Source organism: Carassius gibelio, chromosome A6, assembly GCF_023724105.1.
Source record: "Carassius gibelio isolate Cgi1373 ecotype wild population from Czech Republic chromosome A6, carGib1.2-hapl.c, whole genome shotgun sequence".
In the NCBI taxonomy this organism is placed as follows: Eukaryota; Metazoa; Chordata; class Actinopteri; order Cypriniformes; family Cyprinidae; genus Carassius; species Carassius gibelio.
The window spans coordinates 12394795-12410862 of record NC_068376.1 but is presented as its reverse complement, the minus strand read 5'-3'; the positions used below and the strand labels follow the sequence as shown (position 1 = coordinate 12410862).

General features: G+C 36.5%; 1 protein-coding gene across 15 annotated transcripts in view; it reads left to right on the top strand.

The window, feature by feature from the left end:
• LOC128016245 (centrosomal protein of 95 kDa) overlaps positions 1 to 16068 on the top strand; it is a 233500-nt gene that overhangs the window by 70643 nt on the left and 146789 nt on the right. For all 15 annotated transcript variants that reach the window (XR_008184107.1, XR_008184105.1, XR_008184106.1 and 12 more), the window contains 3 exons: positions 1386 to 1494; positions 1566 to 1702; positions 1871 to 1963. Coding sequence is in view for 10 of the 15 variants with exons in the window: in XM_052600760.1 (XP_052456720.1) it covers positions 1386 to 1494; positions 1566 to 1702; positions 1871 to 1963 (339 nt within the window). In the remaining 5 variants the exon portion in view is untranslated. The remainder of the gene's footprint in view (positions 1 to 1385; positions 1495 to 1565; positions 1703 to 1870; positions 1964 to 16068) is intronic.

Here is a 16068-nt window from a genome sequence, read left to right as displayed (position 1 = left end):
TTCAATCAAATATCCATATGGACCAGTATCTGTAAATGTTAATCCGCAAAAGTTGGTTGAAATATGAATCCTGCATGTTGTGCGGATTAACATTTACAGATACTGGTCCATATGGATATTTGATTAGCTTAATTTGCTAATTTAATTAATGCTAACTTAGACAAATTCTGTGACTGTCCATATTAAAATGTAAGTTAAATTTTCATGACTGGATTTTGAGATTCTGTCTGCGTTTTCTGTTTCGTGGAAATCATAGCACTGTGTGCATCAAGAACCGGGTTGACTGGGTACTCGGTACCACCGGTACTTAAAGAAACCTGGTACCGTGACATTTTCTTTTTTTTTTTTACCAACTTGTTACCGAAGTACCAGGTCTTTTGACAACACTAGTACAAAGTGTATTTGCATAATACTTTAAAAAGGCAATAATTAAAGATGTAAAATTATTTACGGAAATGAATTACAGAACACAGAAAACAGGTAATGATTCATATGTTAGCTGTTTAAGCTGGAGATGGTATGGGGGAAAAATGTTTTTTATGTCTATATGTTCTAGTGCCCAGAGATCTGTAGCATCTGCCTGAGGGGAGAAGTGCAAAAAGGTTGTGTTTGGGGTGAGAGGGGACTTTGATGATGTTATATATATACCCTTTTAGGTAGCTATAATGGGGTTGTTTAGGAAAGGGGTGTGTCCTAATATACCCACTTTAAACTTCACAAAACAAAGGTGAGCACATTCAACAGGTTAGACAATCATGCAAAGTTGAATAGAGATTGGAACATAGGTGGCGCTATAATAGTTAAAAATGCTTCAAATACATATTTATATGGTAAATAACATCAAATTGCAGAAAATTTTCTCAAATTCATGCATACACCAGGTCTTCACAGCATACGTTCAAGCTCTTCATTCTGAAAAACCTTGCATGTCCACTGCTGTCAGTCAAATTGTTCTTTTAAATATTTGACATTATTTTAAATACCTACCTTTGTGAACTCCTCCAATCCGACCATATGTGGTGCTGTAAATGACAAATGTTAAAAATCATTGTTTCTATGGTAAATTACCAGGATTTGTCAAAAATGCTTTTCAAAATAATTTATTTAGGTGGTTACAGGCTTGCTAAATAAAATGTAATATCTTGTTGTAAATGTAATATGTGCTTAAATGATTTAAAGTGATTGAACCCCGACAATTGCTGCTTGCAGCTATATATTTTTTGTTATTTTTAGTCTCGTTGTGTGGAAATGTCTAATTTTGTATTACATTTTGCAGTACACAAGCTTGGAGCAACACTGAGACTGAGTAAATGATAATGAATATCAGTGTCTAGTGCTGCTATGCTGCATGTATACTGTACAATAAATATGGTTTTGTGGTGCAGATGTTGCAGCGTGCTCTGAGTGAAATTGGGGAGATGTGTGAGCCAGGAGAGGAAGATAAACAGTCTCATCATAGCGACAGCATCATGGAGTGTTTCAAAGTTATGTCAAGTATGTCCTCACACACCACTACGAACAAGTGACTGGACACTAGACAACTAAACAGACTTGTTTTTTTCCAGGTTCACGCCATTCCAGAGCTCATGCACACTCGTTGCCCCCCTTTCCTTCACATGTACAGCACACTATACAGCAAGATGCTCTGACCAGAGACTCATACAATGCCAGTCATAACCAGCAGCACCATAGAAACACACAGGTACATCCCAACTACACACCAAAATCTAAATTTGCTTTATTTTCGCCAAGGGTGTGCAAACACATAAGGGATTTATTTTTTAGAATCTCTTGATCTCCATACACTTTTAAACATTCATATCCAAACAGACTGATCATGTGGACTGTTTTTGATTTTGTGTGTGTGTAGTTCATGGAATCAATCCGTAAAGATGAATTGAAGCAATTAGTGCAGCAGGAGCAAACAGATATCACCACTGAGAGACTCAATGTTCAGAAAACGGTCAGTGATGTTTATCTCTAATTTCTGGTGGATTGTTTTATGATGCAAGCAAGAGTTGTTTTGTATTTTGTCTTCATCATTACATTACAGTGCTTTGTAGTGTGTTTGTACTGTATTGAAATTTCCTCATTTTAATTCCTCTCTACAGTTTTTCATAATACAATACTAGGCAGAATTTTTAAGGCCCTTTCATACATTCAGATGTAAGATTCGAGAATATTTGTTCCAGTAATTGTTTTGAATTTTTATTTTATTTTTTTTTACACTTCCAGAGATTCCTTGTTTTTTGTACTGTCCTTTATCATTAATATTATGGTTTATTAATAGGGCCGGGACTCGATTAAAAAAAATAATCTAATTAATTAGAGGCTTTGTAATTAATTAATTGCATATAAATATTTGACCTGAGAACAGTGAGAAATTTTTATTTTTTCACATTTATAGTATTTATTTTTCACATATATAGTATTTAGATTTATAGTATACCATTGAATAATGACTGAATACATAAGCTTAATCAACAAAATATTGTTTATTTTTATTCAACCAAGTCTAGCAGACCAGTGCGATTTTTGCCATTTAAGTGTAGCAATAGCATATTTAGAAACAATTTAGAAATAGTACATTTCAGAAATTCAGTTAGCTTATAGATGCTGGAACCTTCTGTAAACTGTTTTTTAAGTAAAACACAATACTGTCAAGAACATTCAGAACATTGGAAACCCTGACTATTAGGCTCGATGTGCTGCGGTGATATGCGAATTCCTTGTTGCATAGCTTGCACACAACCATGCTCTTATCGACGCTTCCATCCGTTTGTTTTTTATAACAAAATTTCCCCTCCAAAGGGCCAACCAAAGTGGTCTCGTCTGCTTCTTCGTTCATGTTCACTGTGGTTTGTTGTCTGAAGTCATGAACGCTAGTTGGTGCTCCAGTATAATCGATCCGCCGAAACTCATACAGTGAGAAACGTTCCGCGGTGCAAAAATAAGTTATTAAAAATAACAAAAAAAAATTAATTGTAAATTAATGTAATTAATTCATCTTAATTAACGCGTAATTTTTTTGTGTAATCTCAATTAACGCGTTAAAGTCCCGGCCCTATTTATGGTCCTGTTGGATGCCATTGTATTTTTGTTTTTAATGTGACCGTATGTCATTCGACCACAGATAAGTGGTGAGTTTCCTGGTCATGGTCTCTGGGTGAGTGGGGGGGGGGGGGGGGGGCATGCTAAGGTGAGCTCGTCAGTTAGCTTGAGAAAGAATAGCACCAGGGATGGCTAATTGGTGGCCCACATGCAGATAGGAGCCATCCATTTACTTCTTCATAGGCAGTTTTTTGGGCTGACTATTCCAGGCCCATCTCAGCCACAGTATCCAAGAGGATATTCAGAATTTCCTCATTAATTCGTGTCACTGGAGAAGCATTCTCATCCTCAGCTTCTGACCCAGCACATGGAACAGAAGCAGCGGATGACATGGCATCCTCCACCCTGGTTCCAAAGGAGCCCAGGTCCTGCACTTCAGTGCAAGGGCAAAAGCTGCCCTCCCAGTACATGGGCCCTAGGCCAGTGTCAGCTGATTGAGGGTGCCTCCCAACTGAGGCTTATGAGTCCCCCCCACTCAAAGCTCAACGTCGACTGGAGGGTGAGACACAACTAGGGATGGACAATGTGATTTAAAATAAACTAACTCAGTGAATAGTCAACAAAGAGACATGCGAGATAAATCTATAGAAAGCTTGACATGACTACATTTTAAACTAAGCAAGTGCTACCAAAAACAAATATTCTGTGATAAAGTAATCTATATGAAAACAATGTGATGTCCATCTTTCATGTCTCCCTTCATTATATCTAATGCGGCCATGCCCATGTGCTATTGAGAATAAAATTTTCCACGTGAAGTTTGCGGCTTGTAAATGTCCACACAGAACACAAAGCAACAAGACTTTTTTTATTTTTTATTTTTTATTTTACTGTTTGCTTCACGCTGAGAGGAATAAGAAATAATTCACCTCAAAAATACACGCTGAGGATTACCTCAGGATTTGAGTTTTGGATTTCCTCAGAAAAAAAGAATGAAGTGCTTAATCTAGCAGAGACCATAAGGTTTCACATAACGTGTACACATTTTACTTGTTAGACTTCTTCCAAACTAAAATTCCTTTCTAAATGTATAATTACGTGAAACATTATGAAGTTTAATTTACATCATCTAAATGTTCTACTGAACTACTAGTATCCATCACACTGATGTTAATAATCTAGTTTATCATTTAGAACTCATAAACAATATACTCTTTGGAAATGCTAGTTATGTGATGTTCATTTATATATTTCAACCTTACAGAATACCAGTCAAGATCAGATTGCTAAAGCAGTAATATTGTTTGATATTTTTACTATTTAAAATAACTGCTTTGTTTGAATATATTTCACAGTTTAATTATTCCTGTGATCAAAGCAAAATTTTAACAAGTTGAACAATATACACACTATACCCTTCAAAAGCTTGGAGTCAGTATATATAGAGATTAAAACTTTTATTTAGCACACACGTGATAAAACGATTAATATGATAAATGTTACAAACAATGCTGTTCTTTCAATTTATAAAAAAAAAAAAAGAAAAAAAAAATTCTCAGCTCTTTACAACATTACTACTACTACTACTACTACTACTACTAATAATAATAATAATGTTTTTTTTTTTTTTTTAGTAGAAAATCTGAATATTAGAAGGATTTCTGAAGGATTGTGTGACTGGAGTATTGTTGCTAAAAATTCCTGACTGAAAGGCTCATAATGCGGGCCTTTGTCTTCTGAGGTGTAAATCAAAATAATATTCATGATAGTTGATGCCTACTTGCATATGCCCTTTACAAACAAAAAGGGTCTTAGAAAATGTTAAAGAATCTATTGTTTTTTTCTGTGATTGAGTAAACAAGATGATTTTCACATCATTTTGAAGCAAAAATTCTAGGCTACAAGCTCCAGGTTTGACAGTCTTGTGAACAAATGTTGTGTATTTGTTTTATGCACTTATTTCAGTGACTTCAAAATGTTAGTTTTTCACTAACCACGCATAAACGTTTTCTCAAAAACAAAATCGTGTACATACATGCTATTTACATATTATTGTAGTCCATTTGGTGAACTTGAATACTTGAATACAGTGTTTTCAGACTTTAGCCATTTATATGTTTAGAAGCAACTGAAAAAAAAGCACAAAAGTCAGGGCATGTCAAAACTTCTCCAGGCCCCTAAAACCCCCTAGAACTCAGAGGGTTAATGTCTAAACAGCTGGCCACAAAAGTCTAAACAGCTGGCCACATTAGCTAAGTGTTAGCGCATTGCTAATAATGTAGTGAAAAAGAAAGTTGCTGTAACTAAGGCAAGCAATGTCCGATCTTCCCCAAACTGCACACGTGTGATAGGTTTTCTGTTCCGAACAAACACCCATGACCAGATACAGTTATAGTCATAGCGCCACCTGGTGGTAACAGGAAGTGACCTGGTTAACACTATTACAGACTCCTAGGAACATATTAAAAAGTGTAAACAAGTGTTAAATAGGCTGGCAACATACTAGATACATACTAATACGTGCTAGCAACATTAGCTAAGTGTTAAAGCATGCTAATAATGTAAAAAATTTGGTGAGGGTCACCATAAGACCTTTGTGATGTTAAATTGCGAAGGTTTTGAGTTTTCGTAAAGGAGTGTGTACCTGGCGGCCTGACAAAGTTCGATGTTTCGCCGTGAAACAGGAAGTTGCTGTAACTCAGCCAAGCAATGTCCGATCTTCCCCAAACTTCACACATGTGATAGGTGTTCTGTCCTGAACAAACACCAATTACCAAATTCAGTTATAGTCATAGCGCCACCTGCTGGTAACAGGAAGTGACAAGGTTAACACTGTTATGGACTCCTAGAAACATATTAAAAAGCATCAACAAGTGTTGAATAGGCTGGCAACATACTAGATACATACTAAGACATGCTAGCAACACTTAGCTAAGTGCTAAAGCATGCTACTAATGTAGTGAAAAAGGAAGTTGCTGTAACTCAGGCAAGCAATGTCCGATCTTCCCCAAACTTCACACGTGCGATAGGTGTTCTGTTCTGAACAAACACCCATGACCAAATTCAGTTATAGTCATAGCACCACCTGCTGGTAACAGGAAGTGACAAGGTTAACACTGTTATGGACTCCTAGGAACAAATTAAAAAGTGTCAAAAAGTGTTAGATAGGCTGGCAACATGCTAGAAACATAATAAAACATGCTAGCAACACTTAGCTAAGTGTTAAAGCATTCTACTAAGGCAGTGAAAAAAGAAGTTTCTGTAACTCAGGCAAGCAATGTCCCAGCTTCCCCAAACTTCACACGTGTGATAGGTGTTCTGTTCTGAACAAACACCCATGACCAAATTCAGTTATAGTCATAGCGCCACCTGCTGGTAACAGGAAGTGACAAGGTTAACACTGTTATGGACTCCTATGAACAAATTAAAAAGTGTCAAAAAGTGTTAAATAGGCTGGCAGCATGCTAGAAACATAAAGAAAGATGCTAGCAACAATTAGCTAAGTATTAAAGTATTCTACTAAGGCAGTGAAAAAGGAAGTTGCTGTTAAAAAGGCAAGCAATGTCCGATCTTCCCCAAACTTCACACGTGTGATTGGTGTTCTGTCCTGAACAAATAAACATGACCAAATTCAGTTATAGTCATAGCGCCACCTGCTGGTAACAGGAAGTGACATGGTTAACACTATTACAGACTCCTAGGAACATATTAAAAAGTGTAAACAAGTGTTAAATAGGCTGGCAACATACTAGATACATTTTAATACATGCTAGAAACACTTAGCTAAGTGTTAAAGCATGCTACTAATTTAGTGAAAAAGGAAGTTGCTGTAACTCAGGCAAGCAATGTCCGATCTTCCCCAAACTTCACACATGTGATAGGTGTTCTGTTTCACTTATAGTCATAGCGCCACCTGCTGGTAACAGGAAGTGACAAGGTTAACATTATGGACTCCTAGGAACATATTAAAAAGCATCAACAAGTGTTAAATAGGCTGGCAACATACTAGATACATACTAATACATGATAGCAACACTTAGCTAAGTGCTAAAGCATGCAACTATGGCATTGAATAAGGAAGTTGTTGTAACTCATGCTAGCAATGTCCGATCTGCCCCAAACTTCACACGTTTGACAAGAGTCCCGTACTGAACACATCAGCATGCCGGTATTCAGTTATAGTCATAGCGCCACCTGCTGGTAACAGGAAGTGGCATGTTTAACACTATTACAGACTCCTAGGAACATATTAAAAAGTGTAAACAAGTGTTAAATAGGCTGGCAACATACTAGATACATACTAATACATGCTAGCAACATTTAGCTAAGTGTTAAAGCATGCTAATAATTTAGTGAAAAAGGAAGTTGCTGTAACTCAGGCAAGCAATGTCCGATCTTCCCCAAACTTCACACGTGTGATAGGTGTTCTGTTCCGGACAAACACCCATGACCGAATTCAGTTATAGTCATAGCGTCACCTGCTGGTAACAGGAAGTGACAAGGTTAACACTGTTCTGAACTCCTAAAAATAAATTAAAAACTGTCAAAAAGTGTTAAATAGGCTGGCAACATGCTAGAAGCATAATAAAACATGCAAGCAACACTTAGCTAAGTGTTAAAGCATGCAACTATGGCATTGAATAAGGAAGTTGTTGTAACTCAAGCTAGCAATGTCCGATCTGCCCCAAACTTCACACGTTTGACAAGGGTCCTGTCCTGAATACATCAACATGCCCAGATTCGGTTATAGTCATAGCGCCACCTGCTGGCAACAGGAAGTGTCATGTTTAAAAATTGTATGCACTATTTGCAACACAATAAAATTTACCATTGTGTGCTAATCATGCTAGAAATATTTTCAAACATTCTAACAACACTTACTATGTGCTAAAGGATGCTATTAATACTATGAAACAGGAAGTGGTTGTAACTCATGCATACAATTCCCAATCTGACCCAAACTTCACATGTTTTATAAGAGTCCTGGCCTGAACACAACTAAAGGCCAATATTCAATTATAAGTATAGCGCCACCTGCTGGCAACAGGAATGACTTATTTCATAGTAACTTAAACATGAGATGTCTGATCTGCCTGAAACTTTGCATGTTTGGTAAGAGTCCTGGCCTAAAGACATTTACATGGCGATATTCAGTTATAATCATAACGCCACCTGTTGGCAGCAGGAAATGGCAAAAATATTTACTATTTTATAAGCATATGGACCAACGTTCACGGTTCCTCCTATGGGCACCGGGTGGTGGTGAGCCCGGGTGCGAGGGCCCGTTCATCGCTGCTTGCAGCTTTAATTATTAGAATTATTATTAGGGCCCGAGCACTGCAGTGTGAGAGCCCTATTGTTTTCCTTAGGATTATTTGTTATTATTATTATTATTATGTATTATTATTATTTTTCTTCAAGAATTCAGGGGCTTTTGGGGCCCTTAACATCCTTAAAAAGTCTTGAAAATTGGCACACACCTTGGAACCTGTGGCCATTAGGGCCAGGCAGAGACTGATACACAGGCGTGGCACAGGGGCTCTACAGCGCCCCCTGGAATATGGAGGGCCATATATCATACATATTTGGACGTAGACGTACAAAACTCGGTACACATATAGAACTCATCAATACAAACAACTTTCGTATTGCATATCATAGGCTCCGCCCAACAGGAAGTTAGCTATTTGGGGTTTATTATTCATATTTGTCGTCAAAGTTGTGGGGCCTTTTGGGGTCCTTAACATACTCAAAAACTCTTGAAAATTTGCGCACACTTTGGAATCTGTGGCCTTAAGGAGCCTGCAGAGGCTGGGACCCAGTGGAACACAGTCAGAAATGTTGATGTATAGCTCACATATACTTGCACGAATTAATATGAAACTCAGTACACATATAGATCTCATTGTGGCAAACAACTTGCGTATTGCATGTCATAGGCTACGCCCAACAGGAAGTCAGCTATTTAGAGTTATGTAAAAAGCGCATGCTCTGGAATTTGATATACTTGTCATAGGTTTTTTACTCGATTGCCACCAAACTTGGTCAACATGATCTCAAGACATTGGGGATGAAAAATTGCCAGAGGATTTTTGATATCTCGAATGGTTTGCTCGTGGCGATGCGTTGAAATTATGAAGAGAATTGAGAAACAGGAAGTGTCTAATACCATCCACATACATTTCCTGATTTTAATCAAACTTCATCAGATTATTCATTGTATGATGTCGATCGCATATATGTGACTATTAGGAGTCAAAGTTATAGCGCCACCAACTGGCAGCAGGAAGTGTGTCATTTTCAAAATACTTTGAATTCAGCATCTCATTTTTACTCGATTTGCTTCAAACTTTATCAGAATAATGTTAAAACACAGCCGATATAAATCTGCTGGGGGGATATTGATATCTAGAAATATTGTTGCCGTGGCAACATGTCAAACTGGAATACTTCTCAGGTGATTTTGAGGCATATAACATGCTTAGAATTTCATCAAACTCAGAACACGTATCAGTATTTATGATAACTAGACACTGGCAAAAGTTCATAAGAGGGCGTGGAAAAGGCACTCTATAGCGCCACCTTTTGTCAAAAGTGGGGGGGTTAGTTTTAGCTACAGACACCAAACTAGGTACAAAAAATTTTCTTATCAAGACGGACAACTTTCTAATTCACAGTCATCAGCTACGACCAACAGGAAGTCGGCTATTTTGATTTGAATGTGGATTTTTTTACATTTAGCTGTGAATTAATGCATACTTCTCAGAGAAGAGTAACACTATACACACCAAACTTTGTCTACATGATGCCAAAACATTGAGGAACTTAAATTGCCAATGGATTTTGGATAGCTTGAACGGTTTTGTCGTGGTGATATTTTTAAATGACAGTAAAAAAAGAATTATTAATTTTCCTGCATTTTTAAATTCCAAACACTTCAAAACCTTTTTTCATACAGAAAAAAAAAGTCATTCTGAGGAAATATGCATAGTTTCATGACTTTACAACACTGTATGGATAACAGAAAATTAAAATAACTGTCAGACATCTCATCTCACTCTGTTTGAGTGTGTGTGCGCTTAAGACTTCCATTGTCTGAGAGAAATAGCGCCCCTACAGGTGCAATTCCCGGACTTTTCGTTTCACTTTTAAATTGGTTAAAATAAAAATAAATACTTAGATTTAACTAAACCAACATATATGATTATTACCGGGTCAGGGCTCATTAATAATTGATGTGTGGTCAGTGATACCTGAGAAATACGAGAGATGAATCACCGCTCTGAGCATGAGTGTGTGGAATGACGAGCTCAGAAAAAAACGAGCTTATTCTTGTTTTATAACTATTAAAAATTAAATATTACAGCGATATCACACAATTCACCAATTAGAACACACCAAGAGCTAAATTCAGATGTTTTTTAACTGTTTGTGTGAAAATGAAATATTTGCGGCTGCCTATCTGAAATCACCACCTCCGATCAGCACGTACAGTGTCGAGCTCAAAACTAACGAATTTATTCTTGTTTAAGAGCTTTTTCAAATAAAATATTACCACAAATGCACACAATACACCCATTATAACACAACAAGAGCTAAATGCAGGTGTTTGTGACCCATTTAAGTGTGAAAGACTATTTCAAAGCGTGTCTGGCAGAATAACATATCTCTCGAGCTGCAGGATTCTGCCTTTCGTCGTACGAGCAAACACCTCACGGACAAGATTATTTCAAAATACATAATAGCCTGGCTAATATAAACGACAACAGCCACGTGAACATAAACTGTTGAGAAATAAATGGATCTACTGGGTTTGAATATTAAGTGACGCATTTACCAGCTGCTTCTGTCTTCAGTTTTAATCTATACATATAAAAAAGGAAACTCATTCGTCTTGGCTGCTTTTTTTAATGTGTGCGTATTTATTTATTTACTTTTTTATACATTTTGTATAATTTCATAGTTTATGTATTACATTTATAAAAACAAAAATAAATTTAGCCACTCACATAGAAATATCTTAAGCCTTATCCTTTTCTGACAGTTTTAGGGATTTTTAAAAATCCTAAAAAACCTTATTTGTGCTGCAAATAATAATTTCAAACTCATTTGATTCTGACCTATGACATCCTGTGACATGATATTTATTCGAATGTACATAATGTCATGGATGTAACAGTAAATCTGTTCAGCTCAGAGATGAAGACTAAGCTGTAATGCAAGCAGAACTTTCACAAATGCTTATAGGTCAATAAAATCATGACAAAACACTTATAAATCATTTAAGGATTTGATAACACTGTAAAATAATGTCTTTGCTAACATTAGTAAATGCATTGGTAACACTTTATAATAACTATACTCATTAGTAAATAGTCAGTTCATGCTTTATAAAGCCTTGTCCCAACTTTAATAGTCATTAGTAAGCAGCTTATAAATACAGCTATAAATAACTTTTTCTTGTTTTATAAGGACATATATTAAAAAGGAGAGTAAAGGGACAGTTTTATATATGTATGTATAGTAGGAGCTATTTTGGGGATGGTAAAGGTTTTGTCCACTGGGTGGTGCTGGGGCTATGTTTAATTAGAGCACCTGAGCAGCAAGTTTGTGTGTATTGGTATTTGGGAAGCACAGTTTTTGAGTGCACTGCAGACTTGCTCTCCAGGTGGATTCTGGTTGTATGCAGTCCATAAGGTATGGCTTTGTGTGTACATTTGAACAAGGAGAGGACACAAGAAGTTTGAGATAATTTTTAATGGAGTTCAAGTAAAGAAAGACATTTGTTATGCATCTACATCCGTCTGCATGGACTCTGTACGCGTTTTAAACTTGCTAACCCCTACTATCAACGGCATTGGAAAGCCAATACACACACAGACACATGTATACGTATATATATATATATATATATATATATATATATATATATATATATATATATATATATATATATATATATATATATACATACAGTGGGGATCGAAAGTTTGGGCACCCCTTGCAGAATCCCTGGAAAGACCCTGGAGCAAAATTGTAAACCCAACAGGAAGTCAGCTCTTAATGCATCTTGTTTCCTTCTGGAGCATCAGTGAATGTTTGAATCTTTTTAAATAGTTGTGTTTGAGTCCCTCAAATGTCCTCAGTGTGAAAAGATGTATCTCAGAATCATAAAGTCACTGCTGGAAAAAAAATATATAAAAAAATATATAAAAAAATCAAGTGTACAGCTGTACGGTTTCATTTTATCCATCTTGAAAAAATATTTCTGTGTTCTGTATCCCTCTGTGTTGTGTTTGACTTTTTAGTTTGGTAGATGAATGTCCCTTTAAATCTCATTTGTGAATTCTTTAAATGTATAAATAGTCTTCGCTTTAGATGAGCTCACACAGGACTCACCATTAGGACTGCCAATGCATAAGGCCTGGGATCGTGTGCAACGCCCCTGCTGACAACTAGAATAACGTTGTTATACTTAAAGTATGAAAATACAATGATTGAATTTTATAGCTCAAGAACAAAACATTTATAGCTGTATATATGAACTGCTTAATAATGCCTATTAAAGGAGGGCTATTATTATTTTTCACTTTTTCAACTTTAGTTATACTGTAATGTTGTTGTTTCTGCATAAAAAAAGTTCTGCAAAGTTACTAAGCTGAAAGTCCAATTCAAAAGGAGATATTTTATTTAACAAAAAACACTTTTTAAAAACTATAATGAACAAATTGTTTGGACTACAACAAATATTGTCCGTGTTTTGTGATATCACAAATATGGACAAATGGGATGAGAATTGGTTGAGCTGCACTATAGAAAGCAATGAATGTGATATATATGTAGTTGACCATGAAGCCTGGAAGAGAAAAACAAAACTCCTTAAATTCAGGTGTGAAGGATTATTAGGCATTTTTTCCTTTACTGGTAAAATAAGCCCAAAAAAGAGGTTTAACTCAGATTGAAAAATGTGTTACTAAAGTTATATATATTGTTCTGTTAATGTGATTTCAAAGTCTAGATGATTCGGATCAACCCTTTAACTGCCGTATCCCTTAAAACCTGACTGCCAGAGGGCTATTGTGAATGCATGTGCCCGCTTGGAACAGTTTACCTGATGCCACAGGGGTGGCGTTGCACTGATGGCTTGAGCCCGCCATCGCTGCTTGCAGCTATATTTATAATATACAAATAATCCTAAGGAAAACAATAGGGCTCTCGCCCTCCAGGCTTGAGCCCTATTGTTTTCCTTAGGATTATTTGTTATTATTATTATTATTATTATTTATTATTATTATTTTTCTTCAAGGTTTCGGGGGCTTTTGGGGCCCTTAACATGCTTAAAAAGTCTTGAAAATTGGCACACACATTGGAACCTGCGGCCATTAGGGCCGGGCAGAGACTGATACACGGGCGTGGCACAGGGGCTCTACAGCGCCCCCTGGAATATGGAGGGCCATATATCATACATGCACGTAGACGTACGAAACTCGGTACACATATAGAACTCATCAATACAAACAACTTTCGTATTGCATATCATAGGCTCCGCCCAATAGGAAGTTGGCTATTTGGGGTTTATTATTCATATTTGTCGTCAAAGTTGTGGGGGCTTTTGGGGTCCTTAACATACTCAAAAACTCTTGAAAGTTTGCGCACACTTTGGAATCTGTGGCCTTTAGGAGCCTGCAGAGGCTGGGACACGGGCGTGGACCAGGGGCTCTACAGCGCCCCCTGGAACACAGTCATAAATGTTGATGTATAGCTCACACATACTTGCACGTATTAATATGAAACTCAGTACACATATAGATCTCATCGTGCCGAACAACTTGTGTATTGCATGTCATAGGCTCCGCCCAACAGGAAGTCAGCTATTTAGAGTTATGTAAAAAGTGCATGCTCTGGAATTTGAAATACTTGTCATAGGTTTTTTACTCGATTGCCGCCAAACTCGGTCAACATGATCTCAAGACACTGGGGATGAAAAATTGCCAGGGGATTTTTGATATCTCAAACGGTTTGCTCGTGGCGAGGCGTTGAAATTATGGCGAGAAATGAGAAACAGGAAGTGTCTAATACCATCCACATACATTTCCTGATTTTAATCAAACTTCATCAGATTATTCTTTGTATGATGTCGATCGCATATATGTGACTATTAGGAGTCAAAGTTATAGCGCCACCAACTGGCAGCAGGAAGTGTGTCATTTTCAAAATGCTTTGTATTCAGCATCTTATTTTTACTCGATTTGCTTCAAACTTCATCAGAATAATGTTAAAACACAGCCTATATTAATCTGCTAGGGGGATATTGATATCTAAAAATATTGTTGCCGTGGCAACATGTCAAACTTGAATACTTCTCAGGTGATTTTAAGGCATATAACATACTTAGAATTTCATGAAATTCAGAACACATATCAGTATTTATGATAACTAGACACTGGCAAAAGTTCATAAGAGGGCGTGGAAGAGGCACTCTATAGCGCCACCTTTTGTCAAAAGTGGGGGGGTTAGTTTTAGCTACAGACACCAAACTCGGTACAAAAATTGTTCTTATCAAGACGGACAACTTTCTAATTCACAGTCATCAGCTACGATCAACAGGAAGTCAGCTATTTTGATTTGAATGTGGATTTTTTTTTACATTTAGCTGTGAATTAATGCATACTGCTCAGAGGAGAGTAACACTAAACACACCAAACTTTGTCTACATGATGCCAAAACATTTTAAACAACTTAAATTGCCAAAGGATTTTGGATAGCTTGAACGGTTTTGTCGTGGTGATTTTTTTAAATGACAGTAAAAATGGAATTATTAATTGTCCTGCATTTTTAAATTCCAAACACTTCAAAACCTTTTTTCATACAGAAAAAAAGTCATTCTGAGTAAATATGGATAGTTTCACGACTTTACAACACTGTATGGATAACAGAAAATTAAAAAACTGTCAGACATCTCATCTCACTCTGTCCATCTGTTTGAGTATTATGTGCTGAGACTTACATTGTCTGAGAGAAAATGCGCCCCTACAGGTGCAATTCCTGAAAGGGAAATTCGACTGAAAGGGAGGAGACTCTCTTTTAGTTTCATTTTTAAATCGGTTAAAATACAAATAAATACTTGGATTTAATTCACACTGACAAGCTAAACCAACATATATGATTATTACCAGGTCAGGGCTCATTAATAATTGATGTGTGGTCAGTGATACATGAGAAACACGAGAGATGAATCACGCTCTGAGCAGGAGCGTGTGGAATGATGAGCTCAGAGAAAACGAGTTTATTCTTGTTTTATAGCTTTTAAAATTAAAATATTAAAGCGATATTACACAATTCACCAATTAGAACACACCTGGAGCTAAATTCAGATGTTTTTGAACTGTTTGTGTGAAAATGAAATATTCGCGGCTGCCTATCTGAAATCACTGCCTCCGATCAGCGCGCACAGTGTCACAAGTTCAAAACAAACGAATTTATTCTTGTTTAAGAGCTTTTTCAAATAGAATATCGTCATAAATGCACACAATACACCCATTATAACACAACACGAGCTAAATGCAGGTGTTTGTGACCCGTTTAAGTGTGCAAGACTATTTGAAAGCGCGACTGGCAGAATAACATGTATCTCTCGAGCTGCAGGATTCTGCCTTTCGTCGTAAGAACGAACACATCACGGACAAGATTATTTCGAAATACATAATAGCTTGGCGAATATAAACGAAAACAGCCACGTAGACATAAACTGTTGAGAAATAAATCTGAAGTGGATCTACTGGATTTGAATATTAAGTGACCGCATATACCAGCTGCTTCTGTCTTCAATTTTAATCTACATATAAAAAAGGAAACTCATTCATCTTGGCGGCTTTTTTAATGTGTGTACGTATTTATTTATTATTTTGCTCTAACAAGAATTAATCTATATTTAATTAAATCAATTACATTTTATTTTACATTTGATTTGTCCATTTCTGCATCTAAACGCCTAAAAACCTAAAACATGCTCTATTA